At 41.8% G+C, this 23,596-nt stretch overlaps 1 protein-coding gene across 3 annotated transcripts; it reads left to right on the plus strand.

The window, feature by feature from the left end:
* Nucleotides 1–3,821: 3,821 nt before the first annotated feature.
* On the plus strand, nucleotides 3,822–23,435 carry adgre5b.1 (adhesion G protein-coupled receptor E5b, duplicate 1). 3 transcript variants are annotated; one of them, XM_030087539.1, is made up of 16 exons: nucleotides 3,822–4,138; nucleotides 10,641–10,715; nucleotides 11,804–11,953; nucleotides 12,032–12,157; nucleotides 14,081–14,124; nucleotides 14,383–14,493; nucleotides 14,612–14,774; nucleotides 14,887–15,006; nucleotides 15,092–15,291; nucleotides 15,366–15,539; nucleotides 16,282–16,476; nucleotides 18,657–18,874; nucleotides 19,087–19,245; nucleotides 20,124–20,292; nucleotides 20,468–20,569; nucleotides 22,072–23,435. In XM_030087539.1, exons 1-16 carry the CDS (start codon nucleotides 4,108–4,110, stop codon nucleotides 22,111–22,113), a joined length of 2,079 nt encoding a protein of 692 aa, XP_029943399.1. In that variant the 5' UTR covers nucleotides 3,822–4,107; the 3' UTR covers nucleotides 22,114–23,435. The 3 variants fall into 3 exon arrangements, with proteins under 3 accessions (XP_029943399.1, XP_029943400.1, XP_029943401.1); XM_030087540.1 differs by having other exon boundaries at nucleotides 15,372–15,539; XM_030087541.1 differs by lacking the exon at nucleotides 3,822–4,138 and having other exon boundaries at nucleotides 10,692–10,711.
* The last annotated feature ends 161 nt before the right edge of the window (nucleotides 23,436–23,596 follow it).

A 23,596-nucleotide genomic window follows, 5' to 3' on the forward strand; every position in this document is an offset into this window, starting at 1 on the left:
GATCTTCATGTTCCACATAACAACAGATAAATCCTTCTCTCACAAAACGTCAAGGAGCAGAGTGGGAGTTAACTGGGACAGTCTGAGTAGTTACAAGGTAAACCAAAAATCTTGAAGCTGGTTTCATTCAGGGTGGCGCTACCTGGACTCTGGGGTTGCTCTGAGTTCAGGGACATGACAGCAGTCCTTTCATGGGTTATGGGAAGTGAAACCCTGGCTTCAGTTGTGTAAATATAACACTCACATTCATATCTACGAGCGTCTGATCATCACCAAGTATCAGTGAAAGCGTTTTTTTTTTAACTAAAATTTAGTTCAGCCTGTCCTGAAGCCTGATAAGTAGATAATAGATTATTTCTCATCCATCTATCCCTTTTATTTACTAACAGCGCAGAACAAATCTTAATGTTATCTTTTCATTAGAATTTATTACCTTCAAAATCTAATTTACACAGTAGATCAATGAAGTATGCTTTCAAAAACAGAAATTAGTGCTGTCAATTTTAATCGCGATTAATCCATTGTCTGCCAATTGGGTCAAAGAAAAGAACTAGAGGATAATAGTATTTTTTTCCTGACATTGGGACTGATTTATGAGGATTACATTCTTCATTGCAATTAATCTCAACTTTAAAAAAGTTAATTGTTGACAGTTCTCCATGAATTAACACGATTAATTGCGATCAATGCGATTAAATTGCGATCAATGCGATTAAAACTGATAGCACTAACAGAAATACAAGGTTTTTTTTTGGTTTTTTTTTCCTGTAAGCTTTTGGTACGAAAATAAACAAAGATGATTCAGTTCAATATGTGATTTCCTGTCTGTGTTTTCCCTGTGGTGGACTGTCTGGAAGCATCCTGTCTTCACCCGTAATGACCCCACAACACGGTGATGGGAGATAATCAAGCAACTGAACCCAAAATGTGCTCTTTATAGCCCTGAACTCACAGCGTATACACCGCACTGTAACCAGGTGTCTCCAGGTAGCTCCATCAGCTCTAATAATAGAGTCTCTGAAACAGGTTTTTGTGCACGCGTGCCTGTGCGTGTGCGTGTAATTTTAAATGTAATTTAACAAAAAACTGCAGCTGGCAGTATTCCACCACAATGATGCATAATTTGATTTACTGTGAGGCAGATCTGTCCAGCTCATTTTAGTTGATGAAGCAGATGCTGCACAATTTGATCTCATATGAGCTGCACTCTGAATATTTTCTTTGTTTTTAGCCCGAAAACATTCAAACTTTAAGACCTTATGAGCAACGGACAATGTAAAAAAAACCCATCAATCTGAAATCTCCTTGTTGCACAGTACATCTCATCAAAACCATATTTGCAAATACATGTTTGCTGGATAAATGAGTAACGTTGGTACATCGTCTCCCAATTAGAAGGTCGACGTTCAAATCTTGTGTCTCCCACGTCCAAATGTCAAACTGTCCTTGAGCAAGACATCATAAACGGCTCTCACTGGAGGAATTCAGTGGCTTGTGCGGGAGCCATTTCCACCGGTGCGTGCTTAAACGTGTGCTTGAACGTTGTTAAGCTCATTCTGAGCTGCTGAAATTGGGAAAAAGAATAAAATCCATTTACTATTTCTGCAGCTTTGAGAGTCTATGTTTCATCAGTTCACGCTCATAGTGTGGATTTGATGCAGGAATAATTTCATTATTATCAAAAAAGCAGCTCACTAAAACAGTGGATTCGTAGCGGACAAATCACAAACATAAACGTATGTTCTGGAAGTTTTATAACTTGCAGTATGCTTGTGGGAGCAGACCAGGCCGTCTGGCAGGTCTGTGTGACTCCTGGTTCTGCTTCATGTCTTTCCTGCATCTCAACATGTTTGAATGTGTGATGCTGATAGGGGTGTAACGGTACACAAAAGCCACGGTACGGTACGTACCTCGGTGTAAGGGTCACGGTTCGGTACATTTTTCGGTACAGTGGGGAAAAAGTCAAAAAAGCTCACAAATGTACCAGAACATTTTTCCCAAGCTTTCCCACGCGACACATTATTGGTCCAGTTTACATGGTGTTTTTTCAATCCGATTGTAAACAATAGTATTAAACGCGAGTGTATTCATGTACAGCATACAAAGCATCCACCATGAATCCTCGTTTACAAGGACCCTGTGACATGCGCACAACGTCTCACGAGGAACTTGCAGGTCTTCCTCTCTGCAGCAGCAGTCCTCAGCGCCAAGCAGAGAGTTTTTATCTGCTGATATCTGCTCAAATAATGTCCCAAAATCTCCATGATACGCTGCTGAAGGAACGGCTGCTCCCCTGACCGGAGCACCGCCGCGCCGAGCAGCACGTCTCGGTGTGAGCTCTGCGCCGCATGCCGATGTTTCGAATTAACTGGTGCCCGTGTTAACTTGTGACCAATAATGACTGAAATATCTAGTCGTTCTGGCGAACGTCGGTTATCGACAGTTACAGTGAGTGTATACGTTTAAAGTCTTTTGTGAGTCTTACTTTAACAACTGCTGTAATGAGCCTGTGTTTACACAGACCTCCGCCGTCATTCGTTAACACGGGAACCAGTTAATCCATAACACCAGCCGGCGATCGCTCGTATTCTGCTATGGAGCTCTTTATACAACTCGCTGTTGCGCGATTTGGTTCCATCTCGCCTCTCCAATGTTTTTATGTCGGGGTTTTGTATTAAAAAAGTGTTTTTCCACCACCGTGGTGTTCTCTGCTGGTTTTTTGACTGTGCTGCTTCCCATTTACTGGCACGTCACACGTCACTCCGTATGAGGGAACGCACGCAGAACAAATACTCTCCCGTTTAATCCGCTCCGCCACACGCTGCAGCTCTCATTCCGCTTGTACTTTCTTCTTTGTTTGTTCATGTTTGGACCTGCTTGTTGTACTTCTTCTTCTTCTGTGATAATGGTGGTTGCCGGCAGCTTTTAGGTTCATTACCGCCATCTAAGGTTGGATTTTTTTTTTTTTTTTTTTACTCACTGGTGTATTCGTCGTGTGATTGTGTGTGCCGAACCGTGACCCCCGTACCGTGACGGTACGGGACGAATACAAATACCGTTACACTCCTAGATGCTGAAGCTTGTGCTTGTCATTAGTTGCTTTTAATGACATGCCTCCATGCTGTCTGCTCTTTGAATTGGTCCATTGTGGCTTTCCTATAGTGGCTTCCCCTTAAATAGAGGCTATCCCGCATCTGCCCCCAGCTTGTTTTCCTGCTAACTGAGGGGGGGTGGGGGGGGGGGGGGGGGGGGGGGGGGTGGTTGAGAAAACCCAGAAGGTTTGTCACTAAAAAATGGGTGAAGGGCCGAACTGCGAGGAGGGAGAGAGGGAAAAGTGGGAGGAGATGCAGCGGGGGAGTAAGGGGAGAATGAAAACGGATATAAAATTACTTACTGGCAAAACTGAAGTACGGCAGCAGCTGTTTGGATGTAGCGTTAGTCATCGGACCCCCTTCAGCCCCTGTACCCCCCCTCCTCTCCTGTTCTTACTCTCATGAGGGTGTTGTGAATAGCTCCTGAAATAGAGGCCACTGAAGCGTAGAGAGAAATGTGAAAGCTGGTGCAGACAGAGGGTGTGTGTGTGTGAGAGTGTGTGAGTGTGTGTGTGTGTGTGTGTGTGTGAGCAATGTGATATGGTGCCAGTGGGAGAACTGTGTTCACACAGAAAGCCATGGAGTGAAAGAAAGGAGTAAGAAATGGTGGCGGGAGGGAGGCAAGGCCACAAAAAAGATAAGTGAGAGAGAGAGAGAGAGAGAGAGAGAGAGAGGGAGGGAGGGAGGGAGGGGAGGAGTATTGCTGGGAGTGCAGGCTTGCTGAGACAGAGAGTCTAAATCTGAGAGAGGAAGAAAGCTGGTCAGGCTGGACTGCTGTTATTTTTCCTGCCACACATATAAATATCCTCCACTAAGAGTGACAGATCTTTTTTGAATGTTTATTGTTCTTTTCACTCAGGTTCATTCTGGATTTTTTTAAAACCGTCGTTTTACACAGCTGAAATTTTCTCTCCTGAACTTTCCTGAGGACTTACTTTTTCCCCATTTCTGGACATATCTGCTGTTATTTTGTGGCTGTGGAGTCCTCTGTGTGGGGCCACTGGTGACTTCTGAAATGTGGTTTGGGAAGGAGCTGCTTATTCTTGGTGAGTCTATCAATGAGAGCATGATGTGTGCGAGTGTGTGAGGGTGTGTGAAGACACAGAAATAGAAAAAGAAGCACAGGGAAGTTTAGAAATGTTCCAGTGTACATCCTCTTTTTGTGACACAGTCTTACTTTTGGTGAAAATTCAAAATCCATAGAGACAAAAAGTTTTCGTACGTCCTTTTGCAACAGTAGTGTCCTTTTAAAGAGTAAAACATGTAGAAAGCCATATGTTGTGGATTTGGTTGTTTTCGCTTGTCCATATGAGGAACATCGGTCCCATCCTGAGCGCTGACCTGACGCTGTGGTTGTGGATGGAGGTCAGGCTGCTGTGTAATAAAAACCTCTGTCACCACCGGTTGGGCCAGTGTGAGCCTTTCGGAGGGAAAATGAAATACAGAAAGAAAAAGAAAAAAAACCCGGGAGCACTGAATGAATGGTAGCATCATGCAGATGCCTCAGTGAGTCACAGCAGGAAGTCTTTTAGCCTCCATTAAATGAAACCTCGCCAGGGCAAAGGTGGCACACGACTGCGGTGATGCTGGTGTTGCTACAGTTCACAGTGAGCATGGAAACAATGACATTTCAGCTTCAAAGGGCATCAGGGTGCATTATAGGGCACACACTCACATTGCGGTAAATACTATCCTCCTTTACTTGCACTCTTTAAATTATTTTGTACTGCATTTTTGCCCATACTTTATTACTTTTGTGTTTTACCTTATAATGTCATGTTCTTTATTGGTTTAAAAATCAAAACTATGAGTTCTCCAATATTTCAATTAGTGTTGAGACCTTTTCATGAGTATCTTTGTTTTCAATAATCTTATTATTTCAACAGAATATTCCTGATTTATCTCTAAATTTCTTTACAAAAACAAATTGTCATTGTGTTATTTTTATATACTTTAGTGTTTATCAAGGAAATGTGATTTAACACTGACATAAAATCAGTTGAATGCCTGCTATTGATGCTGCAATCAGATGCAAGTGAAAGTAACTAAAACTGTAGAGAACAGAAAATTCCCCAGAGGGAAATTCTAAGAAGAGCACTTTGTCACAGTACTTGATGAAGCAACGTCGCAGTAGCTACAGTTGCGTATACATTTCCACTCACTGTTCCACCTCTTGTGATTATTAAGACTACTCGTAGTGAAAAAAACTCAAAAAGTGGGAAAAGAAATCCAAATATTTGATCGGTTTTCAGTTTTGTGGCCTAAAGGTTCAGTGCAGCTCTCACCAAACTTTTTTCCACCGCAAATCTCCCAGAAATCCACTGTTTTCACTGAAAAGCGCCAAGACACGACAGTTCATGTATCTTCTCCAGTGCCTCATCCAGCTGAAGGCTGTGGGCTGAGCGTGGGCGGCATCGACCCCGGACGGGCTGCCGGTCCGTCATTCAGACAGACAACCTCACACTGACCCCAGTGAGCCAGCAGCAGCCTGCAGAGGCTCTTTACACCTGACATTAACACACATCTGCAGGAAACTCTCACACACACAGGAAGAACATGCAAACTACACACAGAAAGGTTAAAAAACAACTGATCTAACGCTCTTTACAATGACGCCACTGTGCTGCTCTCCTCGGTCGGCACAATGCAATCAGTGATCTGAAGCCTCCTCTGCTGAGTTTCTCACGTCAGTTCGTCTTAGAAGCTGGGTATAATTGAAATATTGAATTTGTCCTAACTCCCTAAACAGGATGAATTATTCTTGGAAAAAAAAAAAAAACATCAGGTGAGAAAATTTAAGTCGAACAAGATGCTTCTTTTCTCACATGAAGTGTGAAGATGTAAAAAAAACAAAAAAAAACACCATCAGTTTCAGGCATATTGATGTGACATGTTTGCAGCATGGCACATTTATCCACCATATTACACTTGAGCTCTAAATCCTCTGAAGAGATGACAAAAAAAAAAGCTTTTCATTAATCAGAGTAAGAATCGACTGTGGCTTGTTACATAACAGAGTCCAGATGGAAAAAGCTTCAGAGTTAATAATCAACTATCTGTCACCAAACGTCAAAAATAGCTCTGCACTGAATCAACAGTGAGTAAACACACCGTCAGGAGCACGAGATTCTTCTTCAGTGCTTCAGAAAGTGTTGTCCGATGGGAAGAAAACAGACAACAGGCGCTCGGGTCTTTGCTCCACTGGGCTGTGAAGGCAGAACATTTTCAACATTTTCTTCTGCAGAAGTTAGAGACGGTTTAATAGAACGATGAAGAAACAGACAGCGCTCCGCAGGAAGTGGCGTGTGAGGAGAAAAAGAAACTCAGCACAATATTAGACATGTTCTTACTCTGTTGGCTTTATGGTTTCTGCGTAGAGGCTCACTTTCCCTTCAAATGAGTGGCCTTTTATGACACACTCATTAAGACAGGTGGAGTTTTCCTGGGGTGTTAAAGACCTAATCCTGTTTTCAAAACTCTGTACTCAGAGGAAACAAACACCAATCAATACATCTTAAACAAGACATTTTTAAAGTGCAAAAATGACCAAAGTGACATATTTTACTACACTTTATCCTCAAACTAAGTCGGTCTGAGTCCAAGTTGGGCTGTTGGAGGAGCTTTCTGTGTGGGGTTTGCATGTTCTCCCTTTGCATGGATTTTATCCCAAAGTCCCACATCTGAGGCAGACTGGAGACTCTAGAGCCCATCAGAGTTTCTCTGGTTCTCTGAGTGAAAAATACTGGTGAGAATTAAGCATATACACTGCATTTACCTATAGGTTGTTGAACAGTGATGTCAAAGATAAGGCCCGCGGGTCAGAACCTGAACACAAGAAACTCCAACCCGGTGAGCAAAAACGACGAAGCACAGAACTCATTGAAAAAATTGGCGTCAAGGTGGAACACACCCCAAATGTTTGCAAGAAGGAAGCAAAAGGAGAAGCACTGACAGCGTTCGCTGTCAGCAATGCAACAGGAAGAGAGAGACAAAGACAAAGACCTCTGCAGCGGTTTCCAAAAGCCGTCCGAGCACCGCAACAGTGAGAGCAGTGTGGGAGGCGCGCGGCTCCGTCAGCCGTGAGCCGAGCATACAGTTACTCTCTGAATATGCTCAGGCCTTGTGTCTGTCCACAGTTATTTCATCACATAATTGGAGCCGGGCCCACGGTTTCTCACACTCGCCGCTTTCTGTCGGGCTCTGTCTGGATTTCCTGAGGAGCTGCTGTGAGAACGGCGCTCTCGTCACACAACAACAGAGGCCTCATTGTGACGGGGGAGGAGGCGGATGTGGGAATATTAAACGCCATGTGTTTGGGTTCTGTTTTCAGCCTTATCGGTGATTCATCGGTCTGAAAAATGTGACTGACATGTGTCTGCGGTGCTGCGTAACGGGACATGGAGTCACTTCGGGGATTAACGGGAATGACTAAACTAAATCACATTATTTGTGCATTTATTGTAAACATTTGCTCAGAAGCAAGCAGAGATAAGGCAGATGGGAAAGTCATTTGATCTGACAGTCTGATCCACATTAGTTGCTCCATGTTCAGTATGATATGCTGAATATGGGGAGAAACGGAGGACTGAAGTGTGACGTGGGAGGATTTGGGAAAGACTTTTGGTTATTTTAGCAGGATTACTGGAATCATCATTGAAATCTATCATGCTCTGACGCAAAAAACAGTGACGTTTCTTTGATTTACAGTTCGAGAATATGAATTCTCAAGGGGTGAGATTAATAAAAAGTGCAGAAAAAAATGAGAGTGACTTTTAAAAGAAGAACTAAAAGCACGGCTGTCTAGAATGACCAGAAGCAAAAGACGTTTGCATGGCATTACTGATGGAAAGAGGCAATTTCCTACTGGAAGATCAGCTTGGGATTTGAGAAGAAAGCAGAAGAGGGGATGTTATGAATGGATTTAGCTCTCATAGCTTCTGGGGGGAAAATCATGAAGAAGAAGAAAAACACTTGAAAGGGGTGAATGTTTATTAAAACTGAAAAATCTGGACTTGATAGAGTGAAAAAAGTCTTTTTAGCTGGGCAGATGTTTGCAACATTCATGACCAAAAGAGTCATTTTTATCACTTTTTACAAAATAAAATTTATTTGGAGCCGCAAAACACATTTAAACACATTTAAAATGAAGGTAACACTTTACTTTAAGCACCCGGTATAACAAATTATAAGTAGTTATAAACGCTCATAAATGATCACAATGCGTTATAACTCACCACACAGCATAGGGTTAGGGTTAGGTCCTGGCATTTATAGCTATAGCTACACATGTTACGTGTTATAATGGCATTATAATGCTTTATAAATGTACTTATAATGTGTCATGTGTTCAAATAAAGTGTTACCAAAATGATATTAGCGAAGCTGATGTAAAGCTGCCATACATGGACATTTTCTGTGTTTTGTACCAAAAGTTTTAAACTGTAGCTATTCTATTGCAGCTGCCTTTTTATTTAAATAATTCTAATGGTGTTTATCATCATAAATGGTCCTTTGAAAGCATTTTTACGGGTTTCAGCAATTTCATTTTTGACATTTCCGATGATTTTAGCCAATTTCCTTGTTTTTGTTATTAGCTCCATTTAGAATCTTTTTGATATTTTGGCTGTTTTGGCAATCTGTTGCACTTTTTAGCCAAAGAAAAAAAATTGACATTTTGGAAGAAAATATGGTGTGAAAATATTGCTTGTTCTCTTGAGCTGTATGTTGCAGACCTCCTGAACATTCTGTGTCGAGATTGCATGTTCTACCTGTGCTCCAGGTAAAGAAATAGTGAACAGGTGAATCTATGTGTGTGATTGTGTGATGGATTGGTGGTCTGCACTGTGTAACCTGCCTTGAAATGACAAAAAGGAAACACAGGACAAACTCAGGGGATCTATTGTTATGGTGACGAAGCAGGTTGAAAAAGTAGGACAGACACATGGAAACAATGTTGACCGAGCAACAAAGACACAGACGGACTGAAAGCGCTTATATACAAACCCGGAGGAAGGGCTTGACAAGACACAGGTGGAAACACTTAAATCGTAACGAGGAAGGGCCGAGTCACAAGTCACAAGAGAGCAGATAAAGAGCGCATTTAAACACACCTCGTACATGTAATGCAAACAAACACAAACTCCACCCGAGACGTCAACACAAAAACATGACAAAACCAGGAGAATCAAACCAAACAATTCAGACAGGAAACAAGAAAACTATAAAGGAAATATAACATCAGTCACAAGAAACTTTGGGCCCGTTTACGCAATTTAAAAACACGGAAACAGCAGAAATGCTGGAAAAGATGCCAGGCCACTAGTGGATGGTGGTGATTGTTCTTGTGACGACACCGTGCACGGGCAGAGAGAGCAATGCGCTCCAAACTTTCAACAACAGAGGACACACGGACAGTCATATGAAAAGACGACTGCCGTTATGGTGACTCTCAGCTGTAAAACTACCAAATTCCAGGAGAGTGTGGACTGGGAGTCATGACGCTGCAGAGACCGAGGTGGAGCGTTTTCAAAAAGTTGTGTCTTCAGTGGCTCCGAGCACTGTTGTCGTGTAAACGGACAACCAAAACGCAATAAAAAATTTTGCATTTTCACTTGAAAAGTGCTGCTGTGGAAACACATAAGGCAGAAAAGTAAAGGCAAAGAAAGGACACAAAACTAGAAGTGTGATAAAAAGATTGAGAATAAATTTGTATGTACATGCATACTTATCCAGAATGAGTTTCACACTCTGGTTTGAAACAGCCGGCAAATGAAATTAATTCCCTGCTGATGTTAGAAATATCATTTTATCGTCAAATACATTAGAAAGTTCAGCCTTGAAGTTTAGTTCTGGGGTAATTTGGACAATCACTCTTACCTGTGGCAGTTTAAATCTTCACTAAAATTTTAAAGTGTAGTTATTTACGGGCTTCATCTGGCAAAGTAGCGTGAATCACTCTGAAGGGTTAAAAGATTTTATCCTCGAGTGATAAAAATTATGGAGAAAAAGAGGGGATACTTCAGCCTTAAATGAAAAAACTCCCACGATTCCCTGCAAATTGCACCCGGTCTGGAGCCCTGAGGAGTAAATTATTGACATTTTGAGAAATAGCTCTCCTCGTGCATATTAGTGAGGGAACTAAATCTCACCAATGCTGCTGCTCCAAAAATTATTATGGTGCTGAATCAATATCTCTACAAAGCCGGCTCGAGTTTCAGCAGGTCAGTGATATATACTGTATGGCAGTCCGGCGGCTTCAGACGGCATCAGTCATGCACTGGGAAAGTGAAGCGAGCTGTTTGAATTGGTGATTTAGAGGTGTTTTACGGCCATATATCACACATCAAGGCTTTCACGGTTTGTTCAAACTTCCTTTCAATAACAGCTGGAGGCTAAAAAATCCATGAGCGCCCCATTAGTCTCTAATCAGCTCAGGAAAGTTTAGAAGAGAATGAGAGTGTTTGCTTTGCTTTACCGTGGAAATGTTGATATTACAAACGTTGTAAGATTGATTGTAACATTACAACAACTTTCTCTCTGTCTCCACAGGATTAGCGTGTTTGCTGGGAAAATGCCAAGGCAACTGTGGCATTGGCTTGTCTAAAGAAGGAAAAAAATGTGTTGGTAAATCCTTCATTTTCTCCTTTCTGTGCGCTGATGGTCACCGGCAGCGGCTCTCGGTTATAAATCACACAAACTTAATGACACACGATGTACCAGAGCTAACCAGGAACAGTACAAGGTTTCTTCCTCTCATAATATTCATCTGTATTGTTTCCTTTTTAGGTATTTCTAGATAACATCCAGAACAAATTGCAATAAAAACAAGAGTTGAAAAAAGGCTTAAATTCTAAGATCACCACATTAATAACAATCAGCTGAAGAAAGCCGGCGGCAGAGGTCCATAACAGAGGAGAAGTGGACAAAGAAAGAAAAGAGAGAAACAATGATTGTTTAGAATTGAAGTTAATTTACCATTTGGAAAACTTAAACAAACTTAAACACTTAACATCCAGAGTTTGTGATAAAATTATATTTCAAGAAGTGTGAACACAAATTCTTATTTCCCATTTGCATCAAACAAAATCAATTGAAGAGCATAAAAATGACCAAAAACTCAATTAATAGTTTTAACTATCAGCAAAACGAACTTGGATGAAACAGAAGCAATGATCAGTAATACCTGAAAATGGTCGTAGAGCTGCAGAGCTGCTGTCTCCACCTGTCTTTACATCCTGAGTGTTAGCTTTAGCATTGTTTCTGACAGAAGAGCTCTGTCTCTGATGAAGAGCGATTCATAACTAAACCCATTAATTCCATACGAAGCCAGTCTTCCTGACGTTTCAGTGACACTAACATTAAAAGCTGTAGCAGCGTAAATGTATCATTAGCTGTTCTTTACAAGACTTATCTGCTGCTGTCTGCAGATTTAACAGTTTAAACTGTTTATTTTTCTTCATAAATATGTTTTCTACATCTAAATATTCTAGTATTACAAAGCATTGTTTTCTATCTGACGTAATGCAACATTTTCTGGAACTGTGTCACACTGATATGGAACTAAGTTACTTTCCTGAATTCTTGGATGAAGTTATTGCCGAGTGCTACTCAAAAAATTAGATCAAATTAATTGATTAAAACTGCTGGACACACCACAATTAGTGGCCACTTGTTCTGACTGCATGGTGAACTTTTTGGGTTTGAATCTACAGACACAAATGAGTGTGAAGAGAACCCCAGTCTGTGTGGGAATCACTCGCGGTGCTTCAACACATATGGCAGCTACTATTGTCAGTGCATCACCGGGTTCATAAATGAAAGAGGGGGCTTCAACTTCACTGCGTCGGACGGACAGTGCCAAGGTAAGACTGTGTGCGTGTGCGTGTGTGTGTGTACACAAACAATGGCACTGATCCATTTTCCTCTTGTGTTTCTGACAGACATCAACGAGTGTCGAGTAAATCGGAATATCTGTGGCAGCTGGGCTCACTGTACGAACCGGATCGGGGGCTACGACTGCACCTGCAACCTTGGATACGTCAGCATTTCAAATGGACAGTGCAAAGGTGAGGTCCTCTTCAGACTGAACCTGCTTTCTGTGAGACCAGGAGTGTCAAACATAAGGCCCGTGGGCCAGAAGTGGCCCACCAGAGGGTCCACTCAAACCCAAGAGAGAAACTCTGACATTAACTGCAGTGTGGTCATTTCTGGATTATGATACTCTTATTTACTGCTCCGGCCCACTTCAGTTTTTGTACTGTATGTTGCAAGTGTGTCAAAAGGCGTTGACACACCTTTGTGAAGCTGACTGAATAATTCACACATTCACAGAAAGTGTCAAGTCTTGCGAAAAAGAGAGAAGGAAATAAACGCCTTTGTCAACTTCTGTTTTTTAAAACGCGATTTCTCTTTGTGCCGCTGTGTGCGACCCAGCTCAACTCCCTGAAAGCATTAGAGGAGACATCGCCGAACAACAGAAGCTGCATAAAACAAGTTAAATTCTTGAGGCGAGAGCTCACGCTGTCAGTACGCTGCAGCCATGAGGAGGAAATTAAAGTTAACCGAAGTGCCTCCACTCTGTGCTGCTTATCACCTCATAGGGATTCATCAGCGTCCTGTTTTCCACATGCTGTCTGCTCTTGATTTAAACTCAGGAAAACCAACCTCTGCTGACACATAGCGATGCCAGGCATGTATAAACACTTCGAATCAGAGAAACCCTCTCATAATGTTTATTCAGATTCACCAAGACCGTCATGATGGATGCTAAAACATAGCGCAGCGATGACTCTGGCAGAAGGCACTCGCAATAAATAATGCCACTAATCTCTGTTGTAAAAGTCTAACAGGGCTTGGCTCACGCTGCCTTGTTCAGAGCAACTAACTGGTACAACAGACCAAGTAAGGCTGCAGCAGCGGGTCCATTGATGTATTACATTACTGATAGTTTCAGACAGGAATGGAAGAATGTTTTTTTTTCCCTTCTTGTAGCTTCAACAATCATAGACATCATTAGCAAAATACACAGTTGTTACATAATTGTGACATTACAATCAAATTCTTCCCACGCACCCAATGTATAAAGTATATTTTTCTCCACTTGTGGCTGGTCATGTGTATTAAAGATTTACATATTAATATAAACAAATACACACCATCCACAAACACTAGATGGCACTGAATGACAACAGAATACTGCTACAGTATGACCCGAAAACCTCCTCTTCGCTGTATTTGATTGAAATGTCACCACAGAGAAGAAGCTGCGCAGCAGAATTCAAACTCAAAATCATAAAATATGCAACAGTGAAGAGAAACAGAGCAGCAGAAAGAGTTCAGGGTGTGAGTGAAACGTGTCAGGGCTGGATCAAAGCAGCTGCAAGTCATGGAGGAAACAAAGAAGATCTAATAGTGTGATAAAAACACGATGGTCAAAGCTGAGGCACAAACACAGATGATTCATTTAAATGCATCTTACACACCAGTGTGGCTTTTTGTGTTTTATTTCCCTTTTCTGACATTTGTGCTTTACGTGCAGTTATGACCTGTAGTCTGTAAATTACAGTAATTTTTATGTTTGTAACATTTTTATCACTACGATCTGATTCGATAAAACTTTACAGTGAAGCCAAATACAAGAAAATCAAAATCTCTCAAAATGAAATTAATGAGCAGTTTTCCAGATTGGCTTTATTTTTATTCATATCTTATTTTTGTTTGACTTATGCAAATCCAATTTTGGCATCTTCAGATGAGCTAAAACCTTGGAACTTCCCTGTATATCGTTTGCTTCATTATGGACGAGAGTTTTTACTGCTACTAGCTTCATTACGTGTCATCATGTCATTGTTAAATAATGCCTGATTAGAGAGTGTCTATTCAGCATTGATAAGTTGTGATGATCTTATCACACTTTCGTTTTCAACACTAATCAGAGTCAAGTGACGTGATGGTATCATAACTTCAGGTTTTGCTTTTTTCTCATCCAGAGGTGGACTGTGACCGTTTCAGTGCCGACAGCAGCTCTGCTAAGGTGAGTCACAAACACAAAAAATAAGTATAGTGAGCCTTTGTAATGTATTTTTACTCAAAGTTGTTCCTAGTCAGGCACTTTGAGGGCAGACCTCAGGCCAAGTATCCTGCTAAAGAACACCTCAGCTCATTGTGTCTATTGACCAGACCATCCTATGGTCCCCGTAGGGTTTTGTATCAATGAACTTCATTCTAGAGGAAGCTGAATAGTCTCATTATTCTCCGTCTCTCGCTTTGTGTCTCCTTCTCTCTTCCCCAGACTTTTGCCGGCCTGGCAGACATTTTGTCCATGATGAGAAACAGCTGTTTGGCTCTGTCTAATCCGAGCCTTCCCGCTGAAGGGAAGGTTGATGGAGAGGCGCAATTGGAGGTCAGGGGGAAAAAAAAAAAAAAAAAAGAAAAATAGCGTAAACACATACTCATAGACACACACACACACACACACACGGAGGTTCTCAATCCCTATCTGTGTTGTGCATCTTGTGCAGAAACTTTTCACAGCGACTGAAAAGATCCTTGAACCTGGAAGCTTTGGAACAGTGAACATCGGAGAAGACGTGAGTGGGCTGCTCAGTACGGTGGAGAACTCCGTTCGATTCATCGGTCCTCTGCTCAAAGACAACCGGACCAAGTTAGCAACCACAGAGACAGGTAGGAGATCACAGGGGTCCCTGCCGTGGGTGATGGTGATGATGATGATGATGATGATGAAGGTTTTGCCTTCCTGGAATCATGTGATAAAATGTTTTGCTTGCTTGAAAAGATGCAGAGATTGCCGTTCAGAGGGGAGAATCACCACCCACTGGACCTCTCGTTCTGGCCGGTGAGCACGCTCGTCTGGACACCGACTGGTCAACAGCAGCCGGGACGGGAGCCTATCCCGGTACAGTTCCTCGTCTCGTCTCTTTTTCAGGCCGTCTTTTCTTGTTTCATCAGTCGTCTGATGATATGCTGCGGGTCTGGTGCAGGTTTTGCTCTGGCTGCCCTGGTGAGCTACAAGAACCTTCACTCCTCACTGAACGGCTTCTTCAAGAGCCTTAAAGGTTATGAAAAAGATGGCGTGGACCCCTCCTTTCAAGTCTCCTCCAGAGTTGTGTCCATTGTCGTCTCCAACCCCTCCACCCAGTCTCTGAGCCGACCTGTCAACATCACCCTCAGACATCTGGAGGTAGAGCTTCATCCCGCTCGTTTCGTGAAGACAAAACATGCAGGCGGCTGTTGATGTGTTATCTTTGGTGTCAGTCTCAGGAAATCAACGAGTCGGTTGAGGTGAGCTACATCTGTGCGTACTGGAACGAGGGAGGATTCTGGGCCACAGATGGCTGCCATGAGGACATTTCCAATGCCACGCACACTTCCTGTCTGTGCAAACACCTGAGCAGCTTCGCTGTGCTCATGGCCCTTTATCCCATGGAGGTAAGCTATATTTTAAAAACCCTGGTAGAGATATAAACATGGTGTATTGAAGCACTCCGTCCTCCACTGTTCCTCATGCAGAATGTCTCCAGAAGGAAAACTTAAAGACTGATTGATACATGGTCACTGATTTTATTCAGTGGTTTCTTGTGGCTACCCATGCATATATATATATATATATATATATATATATATATATATATATATATATATATACACATATACATATACATATACATATACATATATATATATATATATATATATATATATATATATATATATATATATATGTGTGTAAATATATGTGTAAATATATGGGTACCATGAATGGGCTTAACAGGATGAATTTCTGTTCTTGATTTTGAACAATCGATGAGCCGGATTCTCTTCTCCCTTGTACTTTTTAAAATTTTCTAGTCAGTGTTTATTTGGGGCATAAAAGCCCCAAAGGAGCGGCTGTTGTAAGTGCATGACCTTGCTGCGGCTTGTTGGTGTTTTCAAAAATGGAGCATGAAAGTGAATCAAACCACATGATTGTGTGAAAAGTTTGGGGCATTTCCTCTCTGTTTAACCGTTTAATGTTCCAATAACTCTGTCTGAGTGATTATGTTGTGAACATATGGTGTGAGCTGCCTCTTATGAAACTTAATCTTCAACACAAGCTGATCTGGAAAAGAAGCAGTAGTTTCCTTACTTTCCATTGCTCATGTCAGGATTTCATTCCTCTTCCTCTACCCAGCCAAACTTTGGGCTCCAGCTGGTGACGAAGATCGGCCTGACCCTCTCCCTGCTGTGCCTCATCGTTTGCATCCTGACCTTCAAGTTCTGCCGCTCCATTCAGGGGACCCGCACCACCATCCACCTGCACCTCTGCATCTGCCTCTTCATGGCCGACCTCATCTTCCTGGTCGGCATTTCACAAACTAAACCTGAGGTGAGGTTAAAAACATATTTACCACCAATATCAGACAGGATAGCTAATAGGAGAGTGATTAAAGGATTGCAGTTAACTGTTCAATAAAACATGAGTTTTGAGGTTTGTCTTTTTAAGGATATTTCTATTTCTATACGTTACTGGTTTCAAACTCATTCCCTTCAGTGCGGTGTAATCTAGAACCCATTAAACGACTAAAAAGTCAGACGTGTCATTTAGTTCTGCTCTCCTGCTCCAATGTGGTATTTATATAAAATAAATGCAAAATATGACTTAGTAGACCTAGAAGGTGCATGTTTGAAAGTACATACTGTGATTTACTATTTTGTTTTCAATAAAAAGGTTGAACAACCACACATGAACAGAAGTAGTTGTAGTTGTTGCATTGGTAGAATAAAAAGCAGAAGTTGTTCACAACTTTGTGAGCTTTTTTTTTCATTTCAACAGAGAAATGTGAAATTTCATTTTAACACTGTCCGTTTTAAAGAGGACCCCAAAGATGCAATAAATTGCCTCATAAAAGTTTTACTGATCGTTTTAAAACATCCACATTTACAAACAGCACCAATGCCACAGGCAGCCGGAACTCATGACGTGTTTTGGTTAGTTGCTTACATGTCCAGTCAGTAAGGAACGGTGGCCAGACCATGTAATCACTGCAGATGACTCTGATTTTCCTGTAAGCTTACTACAAACAGAGGTTAGTTATTAACTTAGAAAGGCTCTCTTCATGTTAAATTTGGGGCATTCCTGCAGCCTTGTGGTTTTTCCTGAGGCAAAAAAAGCAGAGAAAGAAAACATGTACATTTGCACAGATAGCACTCCTGACACTGATTATAGTGGAACAGAACCACACCGCATTCACATTAGGGAAGTAGGTTTATGAAGAACAGTCTAAAATTAACCCAAATTACAAAGTACTCTGACTCAGTTGAAGGAAAACGCTTGCTGAGTAAGTTTTTCTTTTTTTTTTTTATTGTGATTTTATTCATCGCGGCATTTGAAGCAAAATGAGCCTCACTGCAGGACTGAACATTTTGACTCAAATCCTTAGAAAGGATGACAACGTAAGAACAGAACATATTAACGGACGTCCCTCCGTCCATCTACTAAACTATTTGATCCAGTTTTGGATTGTTGGATGCTGGAGCTGATCCCGAAGGCAGGATACACACTGGACTGGTCAGCAGTTCATCACACACAAATACAGACAGACTGACTTCACAAACTGGCCTTCAGGCAATTTGGAGGCACCAATTAATTCCAAACGCATGTTTGTGAACTGATGAGACGAATCCAGGTTACCAAGAGAAAACCCAGTGCAACACCATTCCAGTGAAGGCTGGAGGCCTGCCTGAGACAAAATGAGGCCCACCCATATGATCTGAGCTCAATTCAATGCATAAATGGACTCAGCTCTCATCTGGCTTAGCGAACATTAAAGGGATACTTCAACATTTTGGCAAATTGGCCCATTTAGCACAACTCCTTAGTCATTTCGAACAGCATACTTACTTTTTTTGTGAGGGCGAGCTGCTGTTTATTCAGAAGTGAGTCGGGGAAGGTTTTCGGGACAGACACAATGGAAGTATGGTATTTTTGCTTCCCCTCATCAAACTCATCAAATACACAATCTAACAACCCCAAAACACTTTGGTGGACACGTTATAATCCGCACATTCACTACGCTGTGGAACACCAACAAATAATATTGTATGACACTGAAGCAAATACTGGGAACTACTTATTCTTTTGAAATCACTACGCCCAGACGCCATGTTTAGTAAGTAGTTCCATCTTAGCAATCTTTGCATAAACAACTCAATCTGGTAATTTTGCATTAATATTTCACAGTGTAGTGAATGTGTGGATTATAACGTGTCCACCGAAGTGTTTTGGGGTTGTTGGATTGTGTATTTGATGAGTTTGACAAGGGGGAACAAAAATACCGTTCACCTCCATTGTGTCCGTCCCGAAAACCTTCCCCGACTCACCTCTGAATAAACAACAGCTCGCCCTCACAAAAAAAGTAAGTATGCTGTTCGAAATGACTAAGGAATTGTGCTAAATGGGCCAATTTGCCAAAATGTTGAAGTATCCCTTTAACATATAAATGTATAAAGTTAGCAGTGTTGACCTCTTCTTCATGTGTTACCTCCACATGTTGTGTTCCATTCCAGGGTGGCTGCAGGCTGGTGGCAGGGCTGCTTCACTTCTTCTTTTTGGGCATGTTCACCTGGATGCTGTTAGAGGGGGTGCAGCTGTACCGGATGGTGGTCCTGGTGTTCAACGCCACCATCCGGCCCCTCTACCTTTATGTGACCGGCTATGGGATACCTCTGATCGTCGTCATTCTGTCGGCCAGCATCAGACCGAAGGGATACGGCACCGAGCTGTAGTAAGTATGAGAAGGAGGAGGTGAAATTGGAATAAATCTTGAAAATTAACTGATATAAGGCAGAAAAGAGTGAAATTTTGTGCAGGAGTGTCTACACACTCTCCAGCATGATACCAATGACATCAGTGCGTTACATACTGTTTCAGTTATCTATCTCAATGACGTGGGGAACACCCTCATATAAACATGTGTTTTCTTTCTTCCGAACGTAGCTGCTGGCTGTCATTGCAAGACGGCCTCATCTGGAGCTTCTTTGGACCGGTGTGCATCATCATCCTCCTCAATGTCGTCTTCTTCATCGTCACTGTCTGGAAGCTCGCCCAGAAGTTCACCAGCCTAAACCCGGATCTCTCCAAGCTGCACAAAATCAGGTGAGTCTGTGTTTATATGAGAGTGTGCCACATGTGAGGCTTTCAGTAATGCATGGAGTGACGACGTCTCCACTGCACAAACCAGCTCAATGATCAAATGTATCTGGATCCAAAAGCTGCTTTCTGATGGAAAGAATGTGAGAGCTTGAAGGGGGAAAAATGTTGGGAATGTTTACATAGCGCTGACCCCGTGCTCTGATGAACAACCCCCTGGGTGCATCCCCCTGAACCCGCTCCTCCACAATATGCTAATTCTTTCTTTGCACTCTTTTGCAAAAAATCTGCAGCTGCAAAACATATCTGATCTCAAATGAAAAAAACAAAGTGTCTCTTCTTGCAATTCATCAGTCAGGGATGTTTAAGTTAGTCAGGGAAGAGCAGAACTTGAGCTTCTTGTGGTAAAAGCTCTGCAAGCAAAAGGGTTTTTCCTTGGAAAAAAATAAAGACTTTGGTAGAGTTCAGTGAGAGGAAAGATGTCCACATTTCATATCTGAATGGTGCGTTTTGTAAAGGCAATCCACAGTTTCTGCAGAACCGATGAAAACTTGATTTAATTGTACAGAGAAACATAAAGGAAACATCAATGGAAATTAAATTTTCAAAAGGGCACCGACAGTAAACACTGCCTGAAATCAATGTACAGCCCTGGAGTTAATCTTGTATATTTATCTGCTGCCTTTGGCCTTTTTCCTTCAGCATGTTTTTGTTTGAAAAAAAGGGAGATTAAATTCTCTTTCGCTGCTTTGCCAACTCCCCCAGTGTTTTCTTCTTTGGGGGGGTTTCCAGACAGTGGGCGCTGAATCATGCACGTCTGGGTTTGAACATTCGTTATCTTTTACTGACTGTCGTATCTCCTCCTCTGTTTTTCCCCTCTGCAGAGCTTTCACAGTGACAGCAGTGGCCCAGATGTGCATCCTGGGTCTGATGTGGGTTTTCGGGGCCTTCTTGTTTCAGAAGGACGCCATAGTGGTTCCATATATTTTCACCATCCTCAACAGCCTGCAGGGGGCGCTGGTTTTCATCATGCACTGCCTGCTGTCCAAACAGGTAAGACTCAGAGGCTCTGCGTGAGTCTGAAGCTCAGGGTGAGCATCAGGCATGACTCTAACAGACAGAAACAAACAGGGAAATATACAAGAGAGCGGGAAAATTGTGGCTAAAGTTAGAAGAAAAGGGAAAATGCCGTGCTTGGTTGTTTCTGATGTTTTGCTGCCCTCTGCAGGTGAGAGACGAGTACGCCCATTTCCTCTCGTGCATCTGCACACCAGAGAAGAAGAGATACTCAGACTTCAGCAGCACCAACCCCTCCAGCTCTCAGTCACGAGTAAGCAAAGACTGATATATCACTCACTGTTATTTAACGTGCGGAAATACACACAACCAGAGGCGGAGCGTGGGTCTCAGTACAGAGGGGGCGGAGCATTCTCCACGGGCCCTTATGATAGTAATTTTACCATTCAAACAATCCCTCATGCTACCATCAAACAACACACTAATGCTCACTTTTATTGAGCCAAGCAAACCTATATGCCTCAGGAAGCAGAATAAAGTCACAAACCAGTTCACAAACTTGTTCTGAAGAACAAATACACATACGCACGCACACACACACACACACAGATACACACAACAGGTGACAGGTGACCGGTGTCACTCTCAGAGCGTCCGCTGTCCATGGTGCTGAAAAGTCAGATTAAAAACTCACTGGCTAAATCTGTACCATCTTTGATACAGCTTGAATATAAAATGAACACAGCAGGTCTAAAATTACACAATCTATTCAGACAGATATAGACACAGCTATATCTTCTGGAATTCACTATATTAGAAAAAAAAATAGACTCTGCGGTCTCTCATAGTTGAAAGCAACACAAGGCACATTCAAATATCCAGGTGTTTAAGACCACAGCATTCTGATAAAGATAATATTTTTGAAGGTTTCACTGACTCACCAGTGGCTCCGATGTTAGGTTTTGGGTAGTACCGCTAGCAGCTAGCATAGTGTTTAGCATACTGTTTAACTTCCCTCCAAAGAGTTCAGATCAAGTGCAAAGAAAAAACTCGTTCATGTCGCACAGCCAATCAGCGCTGGCTTACAGCTCTGATGCATTCATGGACAGTCGTAATGTAAGAATTGGCAAATTGGAGCCCACAATCATATGCGTATACCTTCTTGCGCACACTGCACATTTTATTATAATAATTTGTTTACGAGTAAATGTGAACACATCACATGAAACGGGGCCCTATGACGTGATGGGCCCTGGGGCGACCGCCCCCTTGCCCCCGCTCTGGCTTCGCCACAGCACACAACACAGTCGAATATAGTGAAGAATTCCACAATTTTGAGTGTTGATGAGGATCCAGTCCGACAAGATGGAGTTATTTTACCAAGCTCATCTGCAATTGTGTGCTTTATTCTAGTGGTTCTCCAGTAAGGATTCTGCCCTTCAGGGTCAGCAGGTAAATCTGAGAGAAGGGAAAGAAGAAAGCGCTGAAGCACAATGCTCTTTACAAATATCAATATTTTATTTGCTGTGAAAACTCAAGCCAAAGCCAAGCTGAGTTTTATTTAGAACGCCAAACTCTAATAACTTATTCTTTCAGTTCAGCAATGAAAGATTGTTTTCTGGTTCACTTCACTTCATTTAATGTTTCAGGTAGTGTTTGTAGCAATGACTGTCACATAAACAGATTGGAAAATAATAATAATAAAAAAAAAATGAAAATCTGATTTGATTTAATTTAGAATATAACATTTTCAAAGCTCTGTATTGCAGTTTTAGCCTAACATTTCCTTTTTTCTGATGGTTTGTGTTTCTTCAGGGCTCTCGGAGTGGACAACTCACCGGAGAATCCCAAATATGAAAAGCTTCAGCATTTCCTGTCCCCCAGAGACAAACTTTCTCACCTTTTAGCTAACCGTAGCTTTGTTGGTCCAGCTTTCAAAGGTCTGAATCTTTTTTTTTTTTTATCTGACTGCATCCCAAAGATCACGGGGACTGTTATAATTAGATTTGCACATGACAAAGAGAATGAGAGCAGGTCTCAGAAATTGCCTGCTCATTGCTTCTGTACGTTTGTGGGAGAGGATGTGTCTGCCAGCGGTCGGCCTCACTGTAGCATTTTAAGACAATTTTAGACTCTTCAAAGAATATGAAGTTGTTTACCACTGCACTAAGTGATTGCAAATGAATTCTTTGAGAGTTTTTTTTAGATAACTTTCAAATTGGGAAAGAAGTAAAAATGCATTTCTCTCACACACGCAGATATTCTACTCTTTCAGATCTTTTAAACAAAATACATTCACTGTTTTGAGCCTGTAAAGTTAGTTGAGATGAAATGTCGCTTTTTGGTACTTGGAAGGCTGCAAGTTTAAACTTTTGTTCCATTGTGTATGTGATGTATTTAATGCTTCGCTCCAGCAGTGGGATCTCGGGCCTTTTATAGTCTAATAAAGTGACTGGGACCAAATTTTTCTGCAGCTCTAAAAGGACCCCCATAAAAAAAAAATTCTAATAAACCCATTGCATTATTAGTCATAAAGTCAATGACATTTACCTCATTATCTCTTTGTTTCACCACATCATGTCCATTAGATTAAGTTGCATAACCATCGATGGACTTTTACAGCAGGTAGGAAGAACCCCACTGTTAAAAACGCTGATTCAGGAGCTCGATAAGTGAAGGTGATCAGTCCGAGAAGCTCATCAGGTCGTCCAGAACATATCACAATTCCATAAGCTGTACTCCCACAAGACTGCTATCAATGTATTTATTCATGTCGGCTGCAAAAACATGAGCACGGGGAAACTGCTTGCACTGTATTTTATGTCAGAGTTTAATGAAGAAATAAATCTTCTATGAAAGTTTTTTTGTTCTGTATTTAACAGTATGCCCTGGAGGGGAAACAAGAAACAAACTGACTGAAGATTGAAATTATCCATGAAGTGCCTCTGAGTTTCCTTTTGTGTCCGTGTCGGCTCCTTCAAGGCTTTTACGTTTTATTCCGAACAAAATAAGTGATTTCTTTTTTCAAAATCACTTGTGGCTGTGAGACTTTACCTTGGTGTACTGTTTAGCTCTGCCTTTGTTTTTACTGGTGTATGTGAAAGTTTCTTTTTTTTTAAACTCTTAAAACAATAAGCCAAAAAAGAAAAAAAAAATCAGGTTCATAATGACCTTCTGGGCAGTTCAGTAAAGCAGACCCACCCATCTGATGAGTCTGCAGCTTCCTGCAATCAGGCAGTGTTTATGGGGGAGATTTTCACTGTGTTAATTGTTTCTGGTAAAACCGTTAGCCTGAGCTTCCACATCTCTGTCGATCTGAAGCCACCTCACCGATGAAAAC

The sequence above is a fragment of the Salarias fasciatus genome, unplaced genomic scaffold (assembly GCF_902148845.1).
Source record: "Salarias fasciatus unplaced genomic scaffold, fSalaFa1.1, whole genome shotgun sequence".
Classification (NCBI taxonomy): domain Eukaryota; kingdom Metazoa; phylum Chordata; class Actinopteri; order Blenniiformes; family Blenniidae; genus Salarias; species Salarias fasciatus.

What these genes read in the sequence shown, in the direction of transcription:
- adgre5b.1 (XM_030087539.1), top strand. Translation starts at nt 4,108, where the DNA reads ATGTGGTTTGGGAAGGAGCTGCTTATTCTTG. An exon ending in GTCGGACGGACAGTGCCAAG is followed by an intron (nt 11,954 to 12,031) that starts GTAAGACTGTGT and finishes TGTTTCTGACAG; the next exon opens with ACATCAACGAGTGTCGAGTA. An exon ending in TTTCACAAACTAAACCTGAG is followed by an intron (nt 16,477 to 18,656) that starts GTGAGGTTAAAA and finishes GTTCCATTCCAG; the next exon opens with GGTGGCTGCAGGCTGGTGGC.